The sequence below is a fragment of the Phyllostomus discolor genome, chromosome 8 (assembly GCF_004126475.2).
Source record: "Phyllostomus discolor isolate MPI-MPIP mPhyDis1 chromosome 8, mPhyDis1.pri.v3, whole genome shotgun sequence".
NCBI classification, from domain to species: domain Eukaryota; kingdom Metazoa; phylum Chordata; class Mammalia; order Chiroptera; family Phyllostomidae; genus Phyllostomus; species Phyllostomus discolor.
In genome coordinates, this window is record NC_040910.2 from 56,388,711 (window position 1) to 56,408,452 (window position 19,742).

General features: G+C 51.1%; 2 protein-coding genes across 10 annotated transcripts in view; both read left to right on the forward strand.

Moving 5' to 3' along the window:
• The window catches only part of MYO1F (myosin IF), a 36,121-nt gene extending 27,076 nt beyond the window's left edge, over nt 1-9,045 (forward strand). For 2 of the 3 annotated variants that reach the window (XM_036032710.1, XM_028520789.2), the window contains exons 20-28: nt 4,356-4,470; nt 4,563-4,732; nt 5,434-5,579; nt 5,970-6,116; nt 6,267-6,415; nt 6,811-6,894; nt 7,478-7,673; nt 7,760-7,929; nt 8,610-9,045. In XM_036032710.1, coding sequence (XP_035888603.1) covers nt 4,356-4,470; nt 4,563-4,732; nt 5,434-5,579; nt 5,970-6,116; nt 6,267-6,415; nt 6,811-6,894; nt 7,478-7,673; nt 7,760-7,929; nt 8,610-8,686 — 1,254 coding nt within the window. In that variant the 3' untranslated portion in view covers nt 8,687-9,045. Of the gene's footprint in view, nt 1-4,355; nt 4,471-4,562; nt 4,733-5,433; nt 5,580-5,969; nt 6,117-6,266; nt 6,416-6,810; nt 6,895-7,477; nt 7,674-7,759; nt 7,930-8,609 lie in introns of those variants that run through there. The other variant, XM_036032711.1, reaches the window with a different exon arrangement.
• A 2,899-nt stretch (nt 9,046-11,944) lies between these two features.
• ZNF414 (zinc finger protein 414) lies at nt 11,945-17,059 on the forward strand. 7 transcript variants are annotated; one of them, XM_028521933.2, is made up of 8 exons: nt 11,945-12,081; nt 12,875-13,175; nt 13,477-13,584; nt 13,699-13,804; nt 14,337-14,680; nt 14,767-14,817; nt 16,459-16,632; nt 16,727-16,910. In XM_028521933.2, exons 1-8 carry the CDS (start codon nt 12,079-12,081, stop codon nt 16,798-16,800), a joined length of 1,161 nt encoding a protein of 386 aa, XP_028377734.1. In that variant the 5' UTR covers nt 11,945-12,078; the 3' UTR covers nt 16,801-16,910. The 7 variants fall into 7 exon arrangements, with proteins under 7 accessions (XP_028377734.1, XP_035888614.1, XP_035888612.1 ...); XM_036032721.1 differs by having other exon boundaries at nt 11,946-12,081; nt 16,459-16,637; XM_036032719.1 differs by lacking the exon at nt 11,945-12,081 and adding an exon at nt 12,429-12,730 and having other exon boundaries at nt 16,459-16,637.
• The last annotated feature ends 2,683 nt before the right edge of the window (nt 17,060-19,742 follow it).

A 19,742-nucleotide genomic window follows, 5' to 3' on the forward strand; every position in this document is an offset into this window, starting at 1 on the left:
TTCCTTCCTTTCTTTCTTCCTCCTTCAGGTCCTTCTTTCTCACCTTTCTCCTGTCTTGTTCTCTTTCCTCTTGTCTTCCTTCACTCCACCCATGAACACAGTGAGTCCCTGGGCCTGAGCTGTGTCAAATTGGCCATCTTATTACACAAGGCCATCTTCGGCCCTGCTACGTCAAAGACAAACCTCACTGTGTGGGGACAGTCCCTCCAGCGAGCCCTTTATCAAGAGGCTGGCAGCACCACCCAGTTTCTGCTGCCTCTGATTTCAGGGGAAAACAAACAAAAAAGCCATGGTGAACACTATGTCCTAAGGACCTCATGTAGGGCCCAGTGACAATAGTGAACAGTGCTGTATCACACACTTGACAGTCACTAAGAGAGTAGATCTTCAATGTTCTCACCACACAGAAGAAATGGTGACAATGTGAGTTGATGGGGGTGTTAGCTGACCTATGGTGGTCATCATTTTGCAGTATATACATGTATCAAATCAACTCATGTACACTTTAAACTTCCACAGTGTTATATGTCAATTATGTAAAGCTCCGTAAAGCTAAGGGAAGTCTTCTTTTTTAATTTAATCTTTATTGTATTTTTCCCCATTACCATTTAGTCCCCTTATATCCCCCTCCTGCTAGCTGAGGGAAGTTTTTTAAAAAACATGACATCCCACAGAAAACTGGCCAGAGAATCTCCTAAGGACTTGCCTGGCCCCCTGCTTCTGTGTGAGGCTGAAAAGCAAACAGGGAGATGACCATCTCAACTAGCTTAACTCTTTCACCAGACTCTTTGGCAAATTCTAGCTCCCCCACTCTCACACAAGGCACACGCTGGAATAGCAGGGAAGGTGTGCTAGGGATGGGGCCAGGGCAGGGCCAGCCAGGTGCCTCAGCACCTGCATGATCATGGCACCTGCTCTGCTGGTACCTTGGGTACTTGAGGAAGACAACCAGTAAGTTGTTGAGATGACTCCCTTGACGTTAGTGTACTTACAAGTAACCATTCTCTCCCAAACCAAAAGCAACAGAGGGGTAGACACTATCAAGATTTCACAACTACAAAAATAGTCTATCTTGGGAGGCTGGAAATCTTTTTTATATATATATTTTATTTATTTTTAGAGAGAGGGGAAGGCAGAGAGAGAAAACGAGGGAGAGAAATGTCGATGTGTGACAGAAACATTGATTGGCTGCCTCTCACATGCCCCCAACAAGGGACCAGGTCTGCAACCGAAGCACGTACCCTGACTGGGAGTCGAACCAGTGACCTTTTGATTTGTAGGACAATGTGCAACCCACTGAGCTTCACCAGTCAGGGTAGGAGGTTGGAAATCTTTGTCCCCACATTTGTCCACATCTATGTCCTAGAGCTTTACCCTATGGATGCACTTTACTCCAAAAAATAAACTACGGAATCACATTTGAAGTAGATATGGTTACTGACAGAAACTTATCACAAACCAAAATTGTCAATGGCTAAAACCACACCTGAAACAATTCATTTTATAACACGTAAGAAAAAAAATGGAGCCCTGGCTGGTGTGGCTCAGTGGATTGAGTGCTAGCCTTCGAACCAAAGGATCATGGATTCGATTTCTAGTTAGGGCACATGCCTGGGTTGGGAGCCGGATTCCCCAGTAGGGGGTGCCCTAGAGGCAATCACACATGGATGTTTCTCTTCCTCTCTTTCTCCCTCCCTTCTCTTCTCTAAAAATAAAGAAGTAAAATCTTTTTTTAAAAAGAAAGAAAAGAAAAAATTGAGCCAATTGGGTATCATTCTATGAAGTGAAGGGTCACCAGTTCGATTTTCAGCTGGGACACATGCCTGAGTTGCAGGCTCAGTCCCTGGGGGTGTGTATGAGAGGCTACCAATCGATATTTCTCTCTCACATTGATGTTTCTCTCCCTCTCTTTCTTCCTCCCTCCCCCTCTCTCTAAAAGAAAGAAATAAAATCTTTAAAGAAAAGGAAAAATAGAGGGAGGGGAAGAAAAATAGGAAGATCCACATGAGAAAAAGAATCCATCTTGCTGGTTACTGGCAGACTGTAAAATCTGACTCTGAAAGAAACATATTACTGACACTGAGAACAATAAACAAAATAAAGCTAGTACTGGCTAAGACCATAGAAGGCAAATTTTGACAAAAATTGCAGACTGCACATTTTGAGACTACACTTTGAATAATGAAATTCTCAAAGTTAAAAATTTGCTCAAAAATATTCATAACACAAAAGACTGAAAATTTGCACAGGAAATAAAAGTGATCCTGAGGAGAAAATTCTCAGTAAAATGAAAACAGTTTAATGGTGTTATATCAAAAACTGATCGAGGGGATAAATAAGCCTAATGGAGTTGGAGCCTCTCTCAACCACAAATGCACTTATATTGAGATGATTCTGAATCGAACCGTTTCTTATAAACATGGATGCAAAATATATCCTTGGACATGTTATCCACTTGTCAGCCTTCACTTCCCAGCATCCCAGAGGTATCCTCTCCCGTGGCTGCTATAGCCACGTGGCGCAAACTGGACAGCTTAACCCAACAGAAACTTATTTTCTCACATTTCTGGAGGCTAGAAATCCAAAATCAAGGTGTCACAGGGCCATGCTTCCTCTGAGGACACTAGGGAAGAACCCTTCCTTGCCTCTCCCTAATTTTGGTAGTTGGCAGTGATCCTTGGCATTTCCAGGTTCATATTTAGATGCATCACTGCAATCCCTGCCTGTTATCACATGGCCTTTTCTCCTCTGTGTGTCTGGGTCCAAATTTCCCTCTTCTTATAAGGAAACCATTCATATTGGATTTAGGGCCCACCCTTCTCCAGTATGACCTTATTTTAACGTGATTACATCTGCAAAGACCTCTTTCCAGATGAGGTCACATTCACAGGTTCTGGGTGGACATGAACCCAGTCCCCCAGGAGAAGCTCCCATGTGGGTCCTGTCTCAGCCCCCTCAGGCAACACCTACCCTTGCCATCTGCAGCCTGAAGGAAATGCATTTTGAACTCTGTAGACAGGATGGTCTATTTCCCAAATGGAAAACAAATCCTCTTTATTGGGGATTTGTGTCCCCAATCATGAGATTGGGGACACTTGTTTCATCTTCCCTGAACAGCTAAGGAGAAAAGGTTTCTATTTGGCTCACTCCCAGTTCTGCAGGCTGGTCTTCACTTATTCATACCTGCCCTCCTCAGCAAACCACAAAATGCAATTACGAGCCCTCCAGACAACCTACATGAGGCATTACTCAGACATGCTTTGCACACAGACCCACCAACCATAGAGTATTAGAGAAACAAAAGGATACATATGTAAACCACTGGACTCGTTGCAACATATGAAACTGCACTGTTGGAGTTTTTTCCTGGTGAGAAGACTCCCCACCTTTTATGAACAGTTATAAACACCCACAGCTTTAAAAATCTTCCAAGATAGTTTAAAGTGCATGTGATCCAAGTGGTGGATATTCGTGTTTGAGAAATCCCTCCAAGTGAAGTGTTCTTTTTCCAAACAAAGCCCAATTTTATTTTTAATATTTCCCATCTTCACTTATTGACAGTGCTGTCCCTTTCATCACTAAATGTATATTTGAGTTAGGATGTTTCCAAGCCATCTGTGCTATTCCAGTTGATTGTTCTAGTCCTTGACCAGCAACCCATTGTTTTTATTACTGTAGATTTATAACTTTTCATATCCAGTAGGTTCCTCTCCTTGATTATGTTCACCTGTTATTATTCCAAATAACAGACATCTTTCATGGCATTTCCACTCTGACTTGATCAAATATAATTTATTCCCTAAGCCCCCTTTGGTCCAAGACGCTTAAAACTCAAAAGTCTGCTTCCTGAGAAAGCTTCTTTCTCAGACCGCCATGTATGGCCGTGCAGATTGTATACAACACAACCACAGTCACCAGTCACGTCATAGTCCTATACATCGGATGCTTACATTTACAGTTTTGTTTTTCTAAAATGCACATTGATTCAAATGTCTAATATCTCTGAAGTTGAGGTGCACCTCACATGAAAGGTATGACATAGCCTAATTAGCAGTGTGAGAAGCAGTGACATTGTGCTGTTTCTCTTGGAAGACCACACAGCTATAATAATGGGCAGAGCTGGAATTTGAACCCAACCAGACAAGCCATTTATAACTTGATGCAGGGGCTTGTGCCACATATTGGGAGGGAATCCTGGGTCACATCATTTGGAGGAAGAAATTTTTGACCATAGTATGACAGCATGTGTGTAGATGCCCTTGAGTAAGAGCATGTGGATGGGATGGGCTCAGGGAAAACTGGAGACTGTGGCCCTGGGGAGACACCAGGACCCACCACTCCTCCCTCTCCCCTAGCTCTTCCTTCTTGAGGAGATGCGAGAGCGCAAGTTTGATGGCTTTGCCCGCACCATCCAGAAGGCCTGGCGGCGCCACGTGGCAATCCGGAAGTATGAAGACATGCGAGAGGAAGGTGAGAGGCTGCAGGTGAGAGGCTAAGGGTGAAGACAGATGGACCTGGAAGAGCCAGGCCACAACCTCTGCCCCCACCCTGTGTCCCCACAGCTTCCAACATCCTGCTGAACAAGAAGGAGCGGAGACGAAATAGCATCAATAGGAACTTTGTTGGGGACTACCTGGGACTAGAGGAGCGGCCAGAGCTGCGTCAGTTCCTAGGCAAGAGGGAGCGAGTGGACTTCGCAGATTCAGTCACCAAATATGACCGCCGCTTCAAGGTGAGGCACGAGCGAGTGGGTATGTCCAGAACCCTGGCTCCAGCCTAGCACCCCCACCACAGGTACACCCTTACCTGGTTCAGGCACACCTGTCCACAGGTATATATAGTTATCTAGCCTAGATACACCTGTCCCATCATAGGTATACCCTCACCTCACCAGGACATACCTGCCTATAAATACATGCTCAATTAACATAGATACATCTGTCCATCAAATATGCCCATGTGTAGCCTAAACACACATCTGTCAGATGCATCTTCACCTAGCCAGTTAACACAAATCTGTCCACAATTATACACCTCACCCAGAATTCCTGACCACAGGGTAACCCTCACTTATCCTGGACACATCTATCCATTAGATGCACACACCTTCACCTAGTCTAAATAGACCTGTCCATTAGACACACCTTCACATGGCCCAGATACACCTGTCCATAGGTATTCTCACTTGGCCTGGCCACCCATGTCCAGCAGGTTTATCTTCACCTAGCCTGTACCTGTTCACTGACCCAGACATCCCCCTCTAGTCAATATACTCTTAATTAACCTCCTATTTATTATAAAATATAACCACTCATACACCTTCACATGGAGACAGCCTCATCCACCTGACCTGTCAGTGCCATCCCCCCCTTGAAATTCATCCCTATGCCCAGGGCTCCTGTCATCATCCTCTCTGGTACTGCATCCTCACAGCCCATCAAGAGGGACTTGATCCTGACACCCAGATGTGTATATGTGATCGGGCGGGAGAAGGTGAAGAAGGGACCCGAGAAGGGCCAGGTGCGTGAGGTCCTGAAGAAGAAGCTGGAGATCCAAGCCCTGCGGGGAGTTTCCCTCAGGTGAGGCCAGAGACCCACCTGCCCCATGGTCACTCTCACCTGTCCCCTTGTCATTATCAGCTGTCCTCATACTTGTTACCTCATCTGTAACCCTGACCATCTTACCTACTTTCATACATACAACCCTCTCTTGGCCCTACCTGTCATCTTTACCTGCCTCCACACTCATGATCCTTATTTGCCAATGGCACCTGTCCCCTCACCTGACTCCTACCTGACCCTTTTCTATTACCACGTTTTCCAGCTCCTTGACACTTCTCCCGTTTTCCCCACCTGTGTAACTCCTCACTTGCCCCTTACTTGCCCCTCCCCCATTACATCTCACATGTCAGTCCTTCTGTCACCCTCACTTGTCACTGTCGCCTGCCTTTTTTCCTTCCTCTCCCCCAGCACGCGACAGGACGACTTCTTCATCCTCCAAGAAGAAGCTGCCGACAGCTTCCTGGAAAGCATCTTCAAGACCGAGTTTGTCAGCCTCCTGTGCAAGCGCTTCGAGGAGGCAGCACGGAGGCCCCTGCCTCTCACATTCGGCGACACGTATGGCCCTCCCTCACCACCATCCTCAAGCTAGTCTAGACACAGCAAAACCCTCTCCCACCCCACGGATCGAGCAAGGATGGGGTGGGGTGAGGAGTTGAACTTCCACTTGGGAGGCAGCGCCCCCACAGCTCCCTCCTCTCCCCACAGACTACAGTTCCGGGTGAAGAAGGAGGGCTGGGGCGGAGGTGGCACCCGCAGCATCACTTTCTCACGTGGCTCCGGCGACATGGCGGTGCTCAAGACTAGCGGCCGTGCCCTCACTGTCAGCGTGGGTGACGGGCTGCCCAAAAGCTCTAGTGAGTCTGCACAGAAATGGGGGCGGAGCCAAAGTGGCGGGGCCTGTAAGCGACCAATCAATGCTTAAAAGGTGGAGCCAGTGAGGCGGGCCAAGAGTGGGTGAGGGTCACGGAGGAGAGGGTCTAGAGAGATTTAGAGGGCTGGACCAATGACTGGGCGAGAAACTTGGAAAGGGCGAGGCCAACAGACAGAGCCTGAGAGGGCTAAAAGATTGGGGCGGGCCCAGGGAGCCACCGAGAAGTGGGTCCCGGATGAGAGAGACCAATCACTGGGCGGAGCCAGCGAGACTGGGAGGTGCTGAGCCAAAACTGACTGGAATTGAGAGAGGGGCCAAAAGCCTGGTGTGTCCTGGTCACCACTCTAATCCCTACATCCTTTCCCCTTTCCTTTCCAGAGCCTACGCGGAAAGGAGTGGCCCAAGGAAAACCTCGAAGGTCATCCCAGGCCCCTTCCCGGGCAGCCCCTGGGCCCCCCAGGGGTGAGGAGACGCCCCCGCTAAGTGTCTTCCCTTGCCTCTTGTGGGCTCCATGATCTAAGCCAGACTTCCTGTCAGCAGATTTTACAAGCAGAGTTGACCACGCTCTTCTCTGTCCAGAGCTCTCCACAGCTCCCCATCTCCCATGTAACAAAGGCTAAACCTAATTGGGTATTCAAAGCCCATCGGAATCTGACCCCTGCTATAACCATTGACCTCTTCTCTCCTCTCATCCTACATTCTAGCCGTGCAGGCTACATCTTATTTTACCAACTTACCAAATTTGTTCTTACCTCCAGGCCTTTGCTGGGTCTGTTTGCTCTGCCTGTCTCTCAAATTCCCACTACACTTGAGCTCCTATTCACAAGACCCACCCAAAAAACCCCTCCTACAGAAGCATGTGGGAGGAAATCTTACCCCTGCAGAGCCTTTCTCTGGTCCCTTCTGGTCCCTATCTCCAGCCAGTCTCCATACTGGATTGAGAGTATGGCTGCTTCCTCCCTCTGACTGAGAACTTGGAATCAAATCCTCCCTGATACTTTTAGAAGCACCCTAATAAATGTCTCCATTCTCACTCCTGCCACAGGTCTGCACCACAATGGGGTGCCTCCCTCTGCCAGAGGGGGACCTTTGCCTCTGGAGATCACATCTGGAGGGGGCTCTCAGCGGCCCCCCCAAGGACCTCCATCTTCAGCCCTGAGGGCAAGCAGACGACCCCGGGCACGGCCCCCCTCAGAGCACAACACGGAATTCCTCAACGTGCCTGATCAGGGTGTGGCCGGGTAGGTGGGGTGGGAGGGCAGCCCCAGGAGGTGAGCAGGCAGTGGGGAATATGGAGGGCTATGAAGGACACCCCCTGTGTTCACAGCATGCAGAGGAAGCGCAGTGTGGGGCAGCGGCCGGTGCCTGGTGTCGGCCGACCCAAGCCCCAGCCACGAATGCATGGCCCGAGGTGCCGGGCACTGTACCAGTATGTGGGCCAAGATGTGGATGAGCTGAGCTTCAACGTGAATGAAGTAATTGAGATCCTCATGGAAGGTATGTGTGCATGGGGACAGAGATGAGAATAGTCAGAACCCTGACAGAACCAGGCAGCCCCCTCTGGTGGGAGAACAGAGGCTACCAGCAAGCTTCCAGGCCCAGCTAGAGATGCCGTTTTCTGAGCCAGTTGCTATATAAGCTAGAGGCCTGGGATGCAGGCTGCCCAGGAGCCTGGTCTCAATTCGTCACACCTAGTACCCCATTTTTGTTACGTGGCTAATAGCAAAACTTCAGAGACCCGTTGTGAGTAGGAAATGGCCCATGTCTGGATGGCCCAGGCCACTTCCTACTTAAGACCCCTGGGCTGCCCCCAGAGGGGCCTGGGACTCAAGAGCACCCTCTGCAAGTGGGTGGGGAAGCCTCATGGAGGTCACTTATAGGTACACCCTCCTGGGTCCACCATAGGGATTGAGAGGAGGAGCCTGTCAGAGATGATGAGGGAAGAGTGAAAGCAAGTGGTCTAGAAAATGATGGAGTGTGAGCCAGTGACAAGGAAAGACCATGTGGTCATCCCTCCCTCCCTCCCTCCTTCCCTCCCTCCTTTCCTTCCTCTGTCACTCTCTTTTCAGCCTCTACCTTATGCCAAACCAGTGGAAATGAATAAGACAGACAGTAAGCCAGCGTGGTTTTCTCTGGGTCAGGCTGGGCAGTGCCTCACACTCTCTTCTTTCCCATAGATTCCTCTGGCTGGTGGAAAGGCCGACTGCATGGCCAGGAGGGCCTCTTCCCCGGAAACTATGTGGAGAAGATCTGAGCCATCAGCCCAGGATACTGTTCTTCTGCCTGCCAGGGAGCCAGACCCTGCTGGCAGGGATCTCATTTCCCTTAACTGCATTACCCAGCAGGTCCAGTACTGTGGCCTCCAGCCTAGCCCAGGCCCTGAGTGAGTCTAAGGGTCACCTCTGCAGCCACCCCTGGGCCCTGGCCTCCCATGTCACACCCATTTCCTCCTGTGTCACACAGGGCTAATAGCAGAGCCTACCTCCCAGCTGCCTTATATGAAATGAGTCATGTCTTCTCAGCATGGGGCAAAGTGAGGAGGCCTTGACAAGCGTGACCTCCCTCCTGCTCCTTTCACTGAGGCAATAAATGTTTGTTTAGTAGAAGTATGAACTGACTGAGTGCTAAACTTCTCAGAACCTGGTGACGTAGGAAGAGCAAATGCACCATTTTACAAATGGAAAAAAATGAAGGCTCTGAGGTTGAGTCACTTCAAGAGTCCCAGAGCCAAGACTTAAAAAGGTTCAGTTTGTCCACTTGCCAGCTAGAAGCTGTATCCAGCTTTCCTACAGAAAATGGTCAGGTGGTCCTGTCAGATATGAATCTACAGCCCCAAACCCATCTGTGACCTGACTGGACCCTGAGGAAGGAGGCAGGTCCCACATGGCCCCCCACAACGCACCCTGGGCCACTGTTAGTCCTTGCCTCCTACCCCATGTCTATGCCTTTTAGCCCTCACTCCCCTAGGGTCAGGACCAGTTCTGACATTAAAAGGCCCTGGCTTTCTGCATTTATGGTCACAGGTGAAAGGGTCAATCTGGCTACTGGTCTCCCCTGCTGTCTCCAAACCCATGCTGAAGTCTAAGCCTTTGAGAACTCCATGCATTTGTAACTGAAACCAGCTCAGAGTCCTGCCTTGGTCTGAGCCTACAGATCCTGGCTTTCCAGATGGACACCTCCTCTGTGCTCAACCCCTCAAAGAGTGGCCAGTCTGGGAGAATGGTGGGGTCAGGACTGAGCCAGAGAGGGGACAGGGGCTGACTGGCCAGCTGGGCCTTTTGCAGAATCCACATCCTCCCTCTTTTGTACCTATCTGGGGAAGCTAAGTGTGGCTGGGGGAAAAAAAATTCCAAGGTTGCAACTGGATCTCAACAGCCCTTTTGTTAGCCAGTTGTTTTACAAAAGCATTTAGCCATTCCTTGAATGTCCCTGGTTCCTTCCATCTCTTATCTGCCCACTCTGCCCAACCACAGTGGTGCACATCTCTTGCTGCAAGACTTAGATGTGAGGATAGGCCAAGGGAAGGACAACCCACATAAGCCACTGACTTCATCAGCTGGGCATTTCCTGGGGTTGAGAGGAAATCAGGGCTTCGTCTCCCTTTATGCCCTAAACTTACCCTGCAGGATGCTGCCCTCCAAGTACTTTGGGGTACAGCCCCTTGGCCTCTCCACTTCCAAACCATGGCAGGCACCACATATGCAGAAAGTAGGGCCTTCTGGATAGGTTGGATGAATGAGGTTTGGGTGGGACAGTGAGTATAAAGAAAGGAGTGGGCTTAATAAATTCTAATAGCTTCTCACATCTAAGTGACAGTATCTGTAAACCTGTCAGTTTGGCCCTGCCCACACAGCCCACATCCTGTTGACTCTTTTACAAAATTTCTTAAGTCCAGCCCCTCCTTTCCGTGGGTCCCTCTCCTTTCTGAGGCCTCACCCAACCCTTCTCCAGATTGCACCAATCTCCCCTGCACATGCACTTCTCCACCCTGCATCAAAATGGCTTGTTTTTGAAGTTGTTAACTGTATTAAAGATAAAAGAAAAAAAATTTAAATTCAAACTGCACAAAAGTTTGAAAAATCTGCCTCTCCCTCCCTTAAAAGTTCCCCCCCTCAGTTTTTAATGTATCCTTCCAATGGTATTCTCTGCATATAAAAGCACATAGGTACATCTTATGTACACAGATGGAATTACCTTGCATATAGTCTACAGTTGCTTAGAACTCAACAGACACCTCTTGAATGGTTAAATAATGTATTATAGAGCTTATATCAAAGATCCACTTCACTGTCCCTCAATAGCCTGCTTTCCAAAAGACTGCCAGGGATCAGATGGTGTACCTTCCCTAACTGGAAACTCATCAGGGTCTAGAATAGAAACCACAGTCCTCTCTCCACAGTTCACAAGACCCTGTATGACTCTCCCAGCACCATCTTCACTTTCTGACCTCCACACCCTGCCTCCACTCTGCTCCAGCATCCACTGACCACACTGTTCCTTGAAAAAGACAAACTTGTCCCTTCCCTTCCCTTCCCCTTCCCTTCCTTTCCCTTCCCACCTCAGGACATTGGCACCAGCTACTACCCACTCTTTCCAGAGTGCTCTGCCCCTATCACCTTCCAATGACTCATGCCTTCCTATCAGGCAACAGCTCAAAAATCACCTCACAGAGGCTTCCCTGACCCAGCACTATCACATTCTTCTTTTTTTTTCTTTGTAGCACTTAATAAAATCTAAGGCCATTTCCTGTATTTGTTGTTGTCTTTTTATGTTGTTTCCCCATTTTAAAATGTAAGTGGCCCTAGGGGACAGGGATGTTTGTCGGTGCTGTTCGTCTGAGTCCCCCAGAACCTAGCACACATTAGGTTGGATGGTGACTCATTTCATGTCAGGTCACCAGTGCCATCCTCCTGGAAACACACCTCTCCTGACAGATTACTTTTAGCCCTTAGCTATTACAACGGACCCACTCCAATTTCAGAACTAAATGCACTGAAAATTTTGACGGCCATTGCCAATTTTTTTTTTCCAAAGAGGCTGCCCACTGAACATCACCTTTTCCAAAAAGGAGAATCGCCTTTCCAGGGCTGGTGACAGAACCGAAGGGGATGAAGATGCTCATTTTGCAGGCGAATACATAGGCCAGGATAGATTTTAATCCCAGATCTCAGCGCACAGGTTTTTTTCTTAAGATTTTATTAGTTTTAGAGAGATGAAAAGGGAGGAGGGAAAAAGAGGGAAACATCGTTGGGCGAGTTCGGTTGCTACCGCACGCCCCCTAGCGGGAGCCTGATGCCAATCCAGGTACGTTCCCCGACCCGGGAAACAGACGACTTTTCGGTGTGCGGAGGACGCCCAACTCACTGAGCCACACCAGTCTGGACTCAGCACTCACACTCTTAAAACTGCCGTGGCCCTTGGCTTCCAAGTTCGCCGCCGGAGCTCCTTCTAAGATCCAAGAGAACCCTAGCTACCAGGCCCCGCCTCCTCACGGAGCGCCGTGCGCAGAACCCCCACGCTCTCGCGAGAGCTTGAAGGCGGAAAATGGCGCTGACGTGAGCGCGAGTCCTGGGCGCCCAGGGACTCGCCACAGCCTCAGCTGGAGCTGCAGGAGCTGCGGGAACAGGAGGCCTAATCCGGCCGAGGATGGTGAGCGTGGCACCAGGGACAAGGGAACGGTGAGCCAGCGAGGGCTGGCGGGGAGCGGTCCTGTCGCGCACACACCCTACAGCTGACCCCGCCCCCACACCCTGGCACTCGCCCCGCCGCTAGTTGTCACTCGGCGAGCGCCCTACCCCCCACTTCCGGGCCGGACTTCGACTGGGCCACGCCCACAGGGCTCGGGCTCCGCCCCTGGCCTAATTGCAACCGGTCCTCCAGCCTCTTCAAGTTTGCCTGCACAGCTGTAGCCCCGAGGGGGGTTGTATATATATGTGTATATATATGTGTATATACGTATATATATATATATACACACACACACACACATATATATATATATATATATATACAATCCACTTGGGCACCCCGGCCCCACCGGCATCTTCCTAGCCCTATCCTGTCCAGAGCTCCGCCTTCACAGCATTTGCTCCGCCCACTCTCCCTAGGCCACACCCCTACCGAATAGGGGGGCTTCCCTCGTTTCCCAAGTTGCGGGAGAGGCTGCTGCTTTGAAATGGGCAGTTCCTGACAGATGTCCCTTTCTACTTTTGGAACACTTCCCAACTAGCTCCTTGCTTGGGGATGGAGATAAATGGCAGGAACTCAGTCCACACTCAAACCCTGCCCTCCCTTGATGGTAACTCCTTAGGGTGGGGGCTAATATCTCGAGGGCATTTGCTGCTTCAGCAATGCACTACAGCCTTGGGGATGGGGGATTTCCTGGCTGACCCCAGCAGACTCTGGGCCCATAAGGGTTCTGCCCACCTCTTTCTTCCACCAGGAGGAGGAACCCTCTGGGCTTAGCCCAGACATGCTGGCCACTGCAGAGCCCAGCTCCAGTGAGACTGGCAAGGAAGTGTTATCCCCAGGTGTGACTGCTGCAGCTACCTCTTTCTCAATGGGGGAGGAGTCCGGTCCGGACCAGACAGCCACACTCCCAGTGTGGGACCATGGAGGGCTTGAAGGGGCCCAGCAAGGTTCCTCCTCAGCTCCAGACAGTGAACAACCTGGCCTTGGCTCAACCAGCACAGTCTCCGGGACCAATGAGGACCTTCGGCCTCCCAGGCGACGCCCACCACCAGGTGACCTGTGATGGGGCCTTCTGTGGGGTCACAGGCCTGGAGTGAGGAGTGCAGAGTACCTGCATACTTGGGGCTTATCTAGAGAGAATTGCCATTTACTGAGCACCAAGTGATGAGCCAGGCCAACTCAGCCCCTGCCCTTATGGCAGCAGAGTCTGGTGAAGGAGGCAGATAGTAAAGGGCCCAGTAGGAAACCATAGGGTAAATGCCTCTCTGGTGCAGAGCCCTGGAAAACTTGGGGGTGGGGGGGTGGGGGGAGCAGGCAGGAAGGATGGGCGACCCTGCTCTGTATATCCTGTAGGAAAGCAGATACCCTGCTCTAGCCCTGGCTGCTGCCTCAGTTTCCCCAGCATTCGTGACTTGGCACAGCATCTTCGCACCCATTGCCCACCCACACAGTCCCTGGAAGGTAGGACAAGGGTAGGGGGTGAGAGGCAGATTAGGGTGGGAGGCAGACAAAGTTCCCAGGCTGACCCTTGGCCACCCCACCCCACTCCTCTGTCCTCCACCCCTGCCCTGCCAGGCAAGCTGTTCCGCTGTTCGGCCCTGAGCTGCACGGAGACTTTCCCCAGCATGCAGGAACTGGTGGCCCATGGCAAGCTGCACTACAAACCCAATCGCTACTTCAAGTGAGACCCTGACCACCCAACCTCTGGTCCTCCTTGACCAGGCCCCAGGCAGCTCTTCCTGCTCCTGGTGTGGCAGCCAGTACCTGGGGTCCAGGCCCTTCCATTTTCTGGTAGGGGGCAGCAGGGGGGGGGGGGGGCGGGGTTGACCTGGAAGTGGATGTGTGACTGTGGGCAAGCCCTGCCCTTATCTGCACTAGGGAGACTGGTACCTAGGGCCAAGTCCAGGAGACTGGAAGGGGGGGTGGCTCACGTGGGTATGGCTCCGCCCAGTCTCACCCCCAAGAGGAAAGTTGATCGTCTGAATGAAAATTGAGACCTCATCCTCGTTTTCCCAGGGCTCCCTTGAGGAGGAGTCTAGAAGGGTTGCGACCACAGTAGGGGGGTGCTTAGGGCAAGCTCCTGCCCCCCAGGTAGGGGATCTGATTTGGATGGGGGCTCCCTTACCACACTCTCTAGGCGGGTCCCCAGGTAGCATCCTGTAGGCTCATCCTTGGTCCCCCGGAGATCCAGCCCAGCCCTGTGCCCACCCCAGGTGTGAGAATTGCCTTCTGCGCTTCCGCACACACCGCTCACTCTTCAAGCATCTTCATGTTTGCGCCGAGCAAGGGCAGAGCCCAGCCCCACCACCACCCCCAGCCCTCGACAAGGAGCCATCTGCGCCGGAACGCCCCCTGGAGTCTGATCCTGCATCAGCGCCCAGCCTGCAGTTTCCGCTTCTCGAGCCCTTCATGACTCCCGCCCCTGCCCCCACTGGGCCCTTCCTGCCCTACTTGAACCCCACACCCTTTGACCTAAGCCCCCCACGCCTGCGCCCCTTCCTGGCCGCTGCACCTGGGCTGCCAGCCTCCAGCGCTGCCGTGTGGAAAAAGAGCCAAGGTGAGTGTAGTGGCAGGACCGCTAGAAGGGTGGGATGGGCTCTGCCTTTGCTGAATTCTGATCTTGACCCCGTCCATTCACTGCAGGTGCAGGAGGCAGTCCTCGGAGACCCCAGGGCGGCTCCGATGCGCCCTCAGGTGCGTGCAGGTGACCACCAGGGCGGGATGTTGAGGGTTTCTGTCCTGTACTCTGCCGGGCCTAGGAGATTGTGTTGGCCAAAAAGTTCGTTTGGGTTATTTCCCTGTAAGATGGTTCTAGTAGCACTTAGTTGTTTTTAACTTCATTTGAAACAATTCTGTTAGATTGTATTCTGACAGCTGTCATATCAGCATGCATTTTAAAAAACTTATAAAAATTGATGAATTTTTGTGTAATTTTAATATTGATGAGAGAAAATAAGCAACATTTTCATATTATGCTTTTATATTATGCATATTATGCTTTATTATTTCAAGAAAGGTAAAAATACAACTAAAAAGAGATTTGTGTAGTGTATGGAGAAGGTGCTATGAGTGATCAAATGTGTCAAAAGTGGTTTGTGAAGTTTTGTGCTGGAGATTTCTCACTGGATGATGATGCTCCATGGTCAGGTAGACCAGTTGAAGTTGATAGAGATCTAATCAAGACATTAACTGAGAACAGTCAACATCACACCACATGGGAGATAGCCAACATACTCAAATAGGCAAATCAAGTGTTGAAAATCATTTGCACTAGCTTGGTTATGTTCATTGCTTTGATGTTTGGGATCCACATAAGTTAAGCGAAAGAAACCTTCTTGACCATATTTCCACATGCAATTCTCTACTTAAATGGAACAAAAACATTCCATTTTTAAAACAAATTGTGACAGGTGGTGAAAAGGATACTTTACAATAATGTGGAACAGAACAGATCATGGGACAAGTGAAATGAACCACCACAACCACACCAAAGTCCGGTCTTCATCCAAAGAAGGTGATACTGTGATACGGTGGGATTGGAAGGGAGTTCTCTATTACAAGCTCCTTCCAGAAAACCAAATGATTAATGCCAATAAGTACTGACCCCAATTAGACAAAGTGAAAGCAGCATTGGATGAAAAGAATCCGGAATTAGTCAACAGAAAACAAGTAATCTTCCATCAGGATAACAGAAGACCACATGTTTCTTTGATGACCAGGCAAAAACTGTTAAAGCTTGGCGGGGAGGTTCTGATTCATCCACGGTATTCACCAGATATTGCACCTAAGGGCTTCCATTTATTTTGGCCTTTATAGAATTTTATTAACGGAAAAAATTTCAATTCCCTAGAAGATTGCAAAAGGTACCTGGAACAGTTCCTTGCTCAAAAAGATAAAAAGTTTTGGGAAGACGGAATTATGAAGGTGCCTGAAAGGTGGCAGAAGGTAGTGGAACAGAAACAGTGAATATGTTGTTCAATAATGTTATTGGTGAAAAACAAACTTTTTGGCCAACCCAATACTAGAAAGCAGTAGTGCCAGCCCTGAAATACAGGATTTTTTCCTTAAAAATTACTAGCCTGCGCCTTCATTGGTGTAAAGCTTGTGCTCTGCGGGCGTTCTGAGGATGGGAATGGGGGACACAGAAGTCAAACTGAATGTCCCCAATTCCAGGGGGAACACACCTGGGGGAAGCCAGGCCAGACCCTCCAACACCCGTGAGCTGATGGGGAGGTGGGGAAGGGTCCGAAACGCTCTTGCCCATGACCACCATCCTCTGGGTGGACACGACCTCTGGGCTGGGGCCAGGACTGACAGGGGCCCACCTGCCCGCAGGGCATGTGGCCCCAAGCCGCATCTTGTGGGAGCATACGCGTGGCCGCTACTCGTGCATGCAGTGCGCCTTCTCCACGGCCTCTCGCCCCGCCATGACCCTACACCTGGAGGACCACCGCCCTACCGCCCCCGTGGCCTCGGTGCCCCAGCAGCCACAACCCGAGGCCCCGGCGGGTAAGGTTTGGGAGTGCTGGGATAGGGAGGACGAGGGACCCCCAAAGTAAGGGATGGACTGAGGCTCAAGTGCCTCCTCCTCTGCCCCACCCAGAACGGGCCCCGCTTGCACCCAAGATGTCGTTGCTGCTCTCTGAAGGGGAGTGTCCAGTTTTCTCACCGTTCTGAACCCTGCTGCACAGAGGTCATAGAGGTCATGAGGTGTGGGTAGTTTTGTAATTTTAGGGGGGCCTGAAATGGATGGGGTGGGGGGACAATAAAAGGCACAATGAACTGGCCTGTGCTGTGTCCCTTGCCCTCTAATGCACAGCAGCCTACCTAGCAGTCTTGGGTGCCCCCACCCAACTTGGGAGAGGGCAGGCCTCCCATCACCATCTACCTGTATCCCACCTCCCCTGTCACCTCAACATGGGACCTATTCTCCAGCTCAGTACTGCTCACTGTCCACCTGGCAGCTTGCTTTCTTTTGTTTTTCTTCTTAAGATTTTATTTATTTATTTATTTATTTATTTATAGAGAGAGGGGAAGGGAGGGAGAGAAACAACAATGTGTGGTTGCCTCTTGTGTGCCCCCTACTCGGGACCTGGCCTGCAACCCAGGCATGTGCCCTGACCGGGAATCAAACTGGTGGCCCTTTGGTTCGTAGGCCAGTGCTAAATCCACTGAGCCACACCAGCCAGGGCTTCTTTTCTTTTTTCTTTCCCCTCCTTCCCCTCCCTCCCTCCCTGCCTTCCTGCCTTCCATTTAAACTACTAAGCATCCATGGGGAACACAGGCAGGGAGGCTTGATCCTGAGAAAGTGCTGGGACTGACTCAGCTGGAGACCCCCAGGACCCAAGACCAATGGTGACTCACAGGGAGGGGAAAGGATGGTAGGGCTGCCTCTCTGTAGGGCAGGGCTGAGGCACCAAATCAGGGCACTGGCAGGCTGGAACTTGGGCCTCATCCTGTCCTGCTGCATCCTCCCTCTGCCCCAGCTCTGAGGAGGAGAATGGGTCAAGGTAAGCCCTGGGGAGCCTGGGCTCCCTTCTCTCTTTACCCATTCCCCATTCTGGTCCCCCTCTTCCTTTTCTTCGTGGGAATCAGGCCTGAGTTAGGGTTCAAACTCAGGCCAGGGTTTGGCCATGCTGCTGTTTCAGCCCTGCTGCCACCAAAACTTTGTGGGCCCAGCTTCTGGGTATGGAAATCCCATGTGTTCCTGGCTTCCAGCCTCACAGTACCCTAGCCCATGTCTCACCCTCTCCCCTTCCTGGGGCACCTGAAGCAATTTTCCCCACCCTTCCCCCAGTCTGAAGACCCCTGAAAACCAGTCTTTTCTGATTGTGCCTCTCCCCTTACAATAACCTTCAGTGGCTCCCACAGCATCCCAAATGAAGAGCCTGCCCTGGTAGCCCAGAAGCCTCATCTTAAACCTCCCCATGCCTTCCCAGGGCCCCACCAACCATCTCCTTCCTTCTCCTCTGCCTCCTGGGGAATACAGACATCCTGTGAACAAGCACCCCCAGGCCCCTGTTGAGGTGGTTGCTACTCAGTACCAGCTGTGGGGCTCGATGTGCCATCAAGGGATGGGGCTCCAGGGCCCCTGCACTCCCCATTTCCAAACTAGAAGCCTTGGAACCATGACTGTGTGGCACTGGGGAGGAGACTCAGCCTCCCTACTTCTCAACTGCCTCATCCATTAAAATGGGTGTTATGATGGTCACCCTGGAGTCCTCCTGAGGATTCAAAGAGGGACTGGGGAGAGAGGGAGGGGTCTTCACATCCTTCTGGCCACCAAACCCCATGGCTACCTGGACCTGTTCAAGAACCTCAGGAGGAGATGGGCAGGGTCAAGGGGCCTGGGGTTTTTATTTAAGATTTTATTTATTTACTTCTAGAGGGGAAGGGAGGGAGAGAAACATCAATGTGTAGTTGTCTCTCACGCCCTCAACGAGGGACCTGGCCTGCAACCCAGCATGTACCCTAATTGGGAATCAAACAGGTAACCTTTTGGTCCACAGGCCAGTACTCAATCCACTGTGTCACACCAGCCAGGGCGAGGGGTCTGTTTTACAGATACAAAAGGTTAGGCCAGGAGGGTAAGTTAGGTGAGCCATGACTCTAGCCAGGCCCAGTTCCAAATCATTTGCTGATTCCACACCACCTTGGAAGCTGGGCATGGTTACTACCTATGAGAAAACCCAGGTAGCAGGGCCCCAAAGGCATTCTCCCTTTTTCCTGCATCTCCAGGGACAAGATTTAGTGGTCCAGGTTCCCTAGGTCCCCAACTCATCTTTAGGATACAGGGGTTTGCCAGCCCCGAGTAGTTTTCCTTTCCCATCAAGTCCTTCATTCAGCCACCCCCAGATCTAGGTGATGGCACTTCCCAGACTTTCCAGAGAGACCCAGGGCCATTTTTGGTCCAGATACGCCCCTACCCCCACCTCATCACCTACATGGGTACAGCCACCCCTCCCATGAGTACAAAGGGTCCACAGCTCCTGTTGCCCTCCAGAGCCTGTGGAAGCTGCCCTGAGGCCTATGGAGCCAGGTCACCACAACCTGATGTGGGCTGCTGCCCACTTCTAAAACTACCTCCTCCTTCACCCCTCCCAACTCATATCCAACTTTATGTGCCTGAGAAGCATTACTGCTCCCAGTGTCCCTTCTAGGCTCCTGCAGCCCCTGCCCTACCTCTGGCCAAACTATGACCCCACAGATGGTTCCCCTACCTTATCCCAACTCCAGCATGCCTGAAAGCTGAGTCCTATTGGGCCCAGCAGAGGATGCCCAGGAGCGTCAGTCTGAGGAAGAATGAGAGGAGCCTGCTGATCAAGGCCAGCACTTGCCTTGTACAACTGCCCCAACATAGGCAGGTGGGTCCAGAGACTGCAGCTTCATGTTGAACAGGTGAGCCAAGTGCCCTTGAGGTGTGCCTGGTACCCGTCCACTGCCAGGCAGTGGTCTAGCACCAACTCCATCACTGGGAGTGCCCCCTCAGTTACTCTCACCCAGGACTGGGAGAGGGGAGGTGAAGGCTCCTGATTTGGGCCCTAGCACCCATCCCATCCCCAGCTCCTGATCCTCAGCTGCCCACATGCCCAGCCCTCCTGCTGCTCTCAGGCCACATG

Coding starts and splice junctions, on each gene's coding strand:
- ZNF414 (XM_036032719.1), top strand. CDS start 12,686: ATGGCAGGAACTCAGTCCACACTCAAACCCTGCCCTCCCTTGATG. Junction 13,585..13,698: donor ACCCACACAGTCCCTGGAAG/GTAGGACAAGGG, acceptor CTGCCCTGCCAG/GCAAGCTGTTCCGCTGTTCG. Junction 13,805..14,336: donor AAACCCAATCGCTACTTCAA/GTGAGACCCTGA, acceptor TGCCCACCCCAG/GTGTGAGAATTGCCTTCTGC.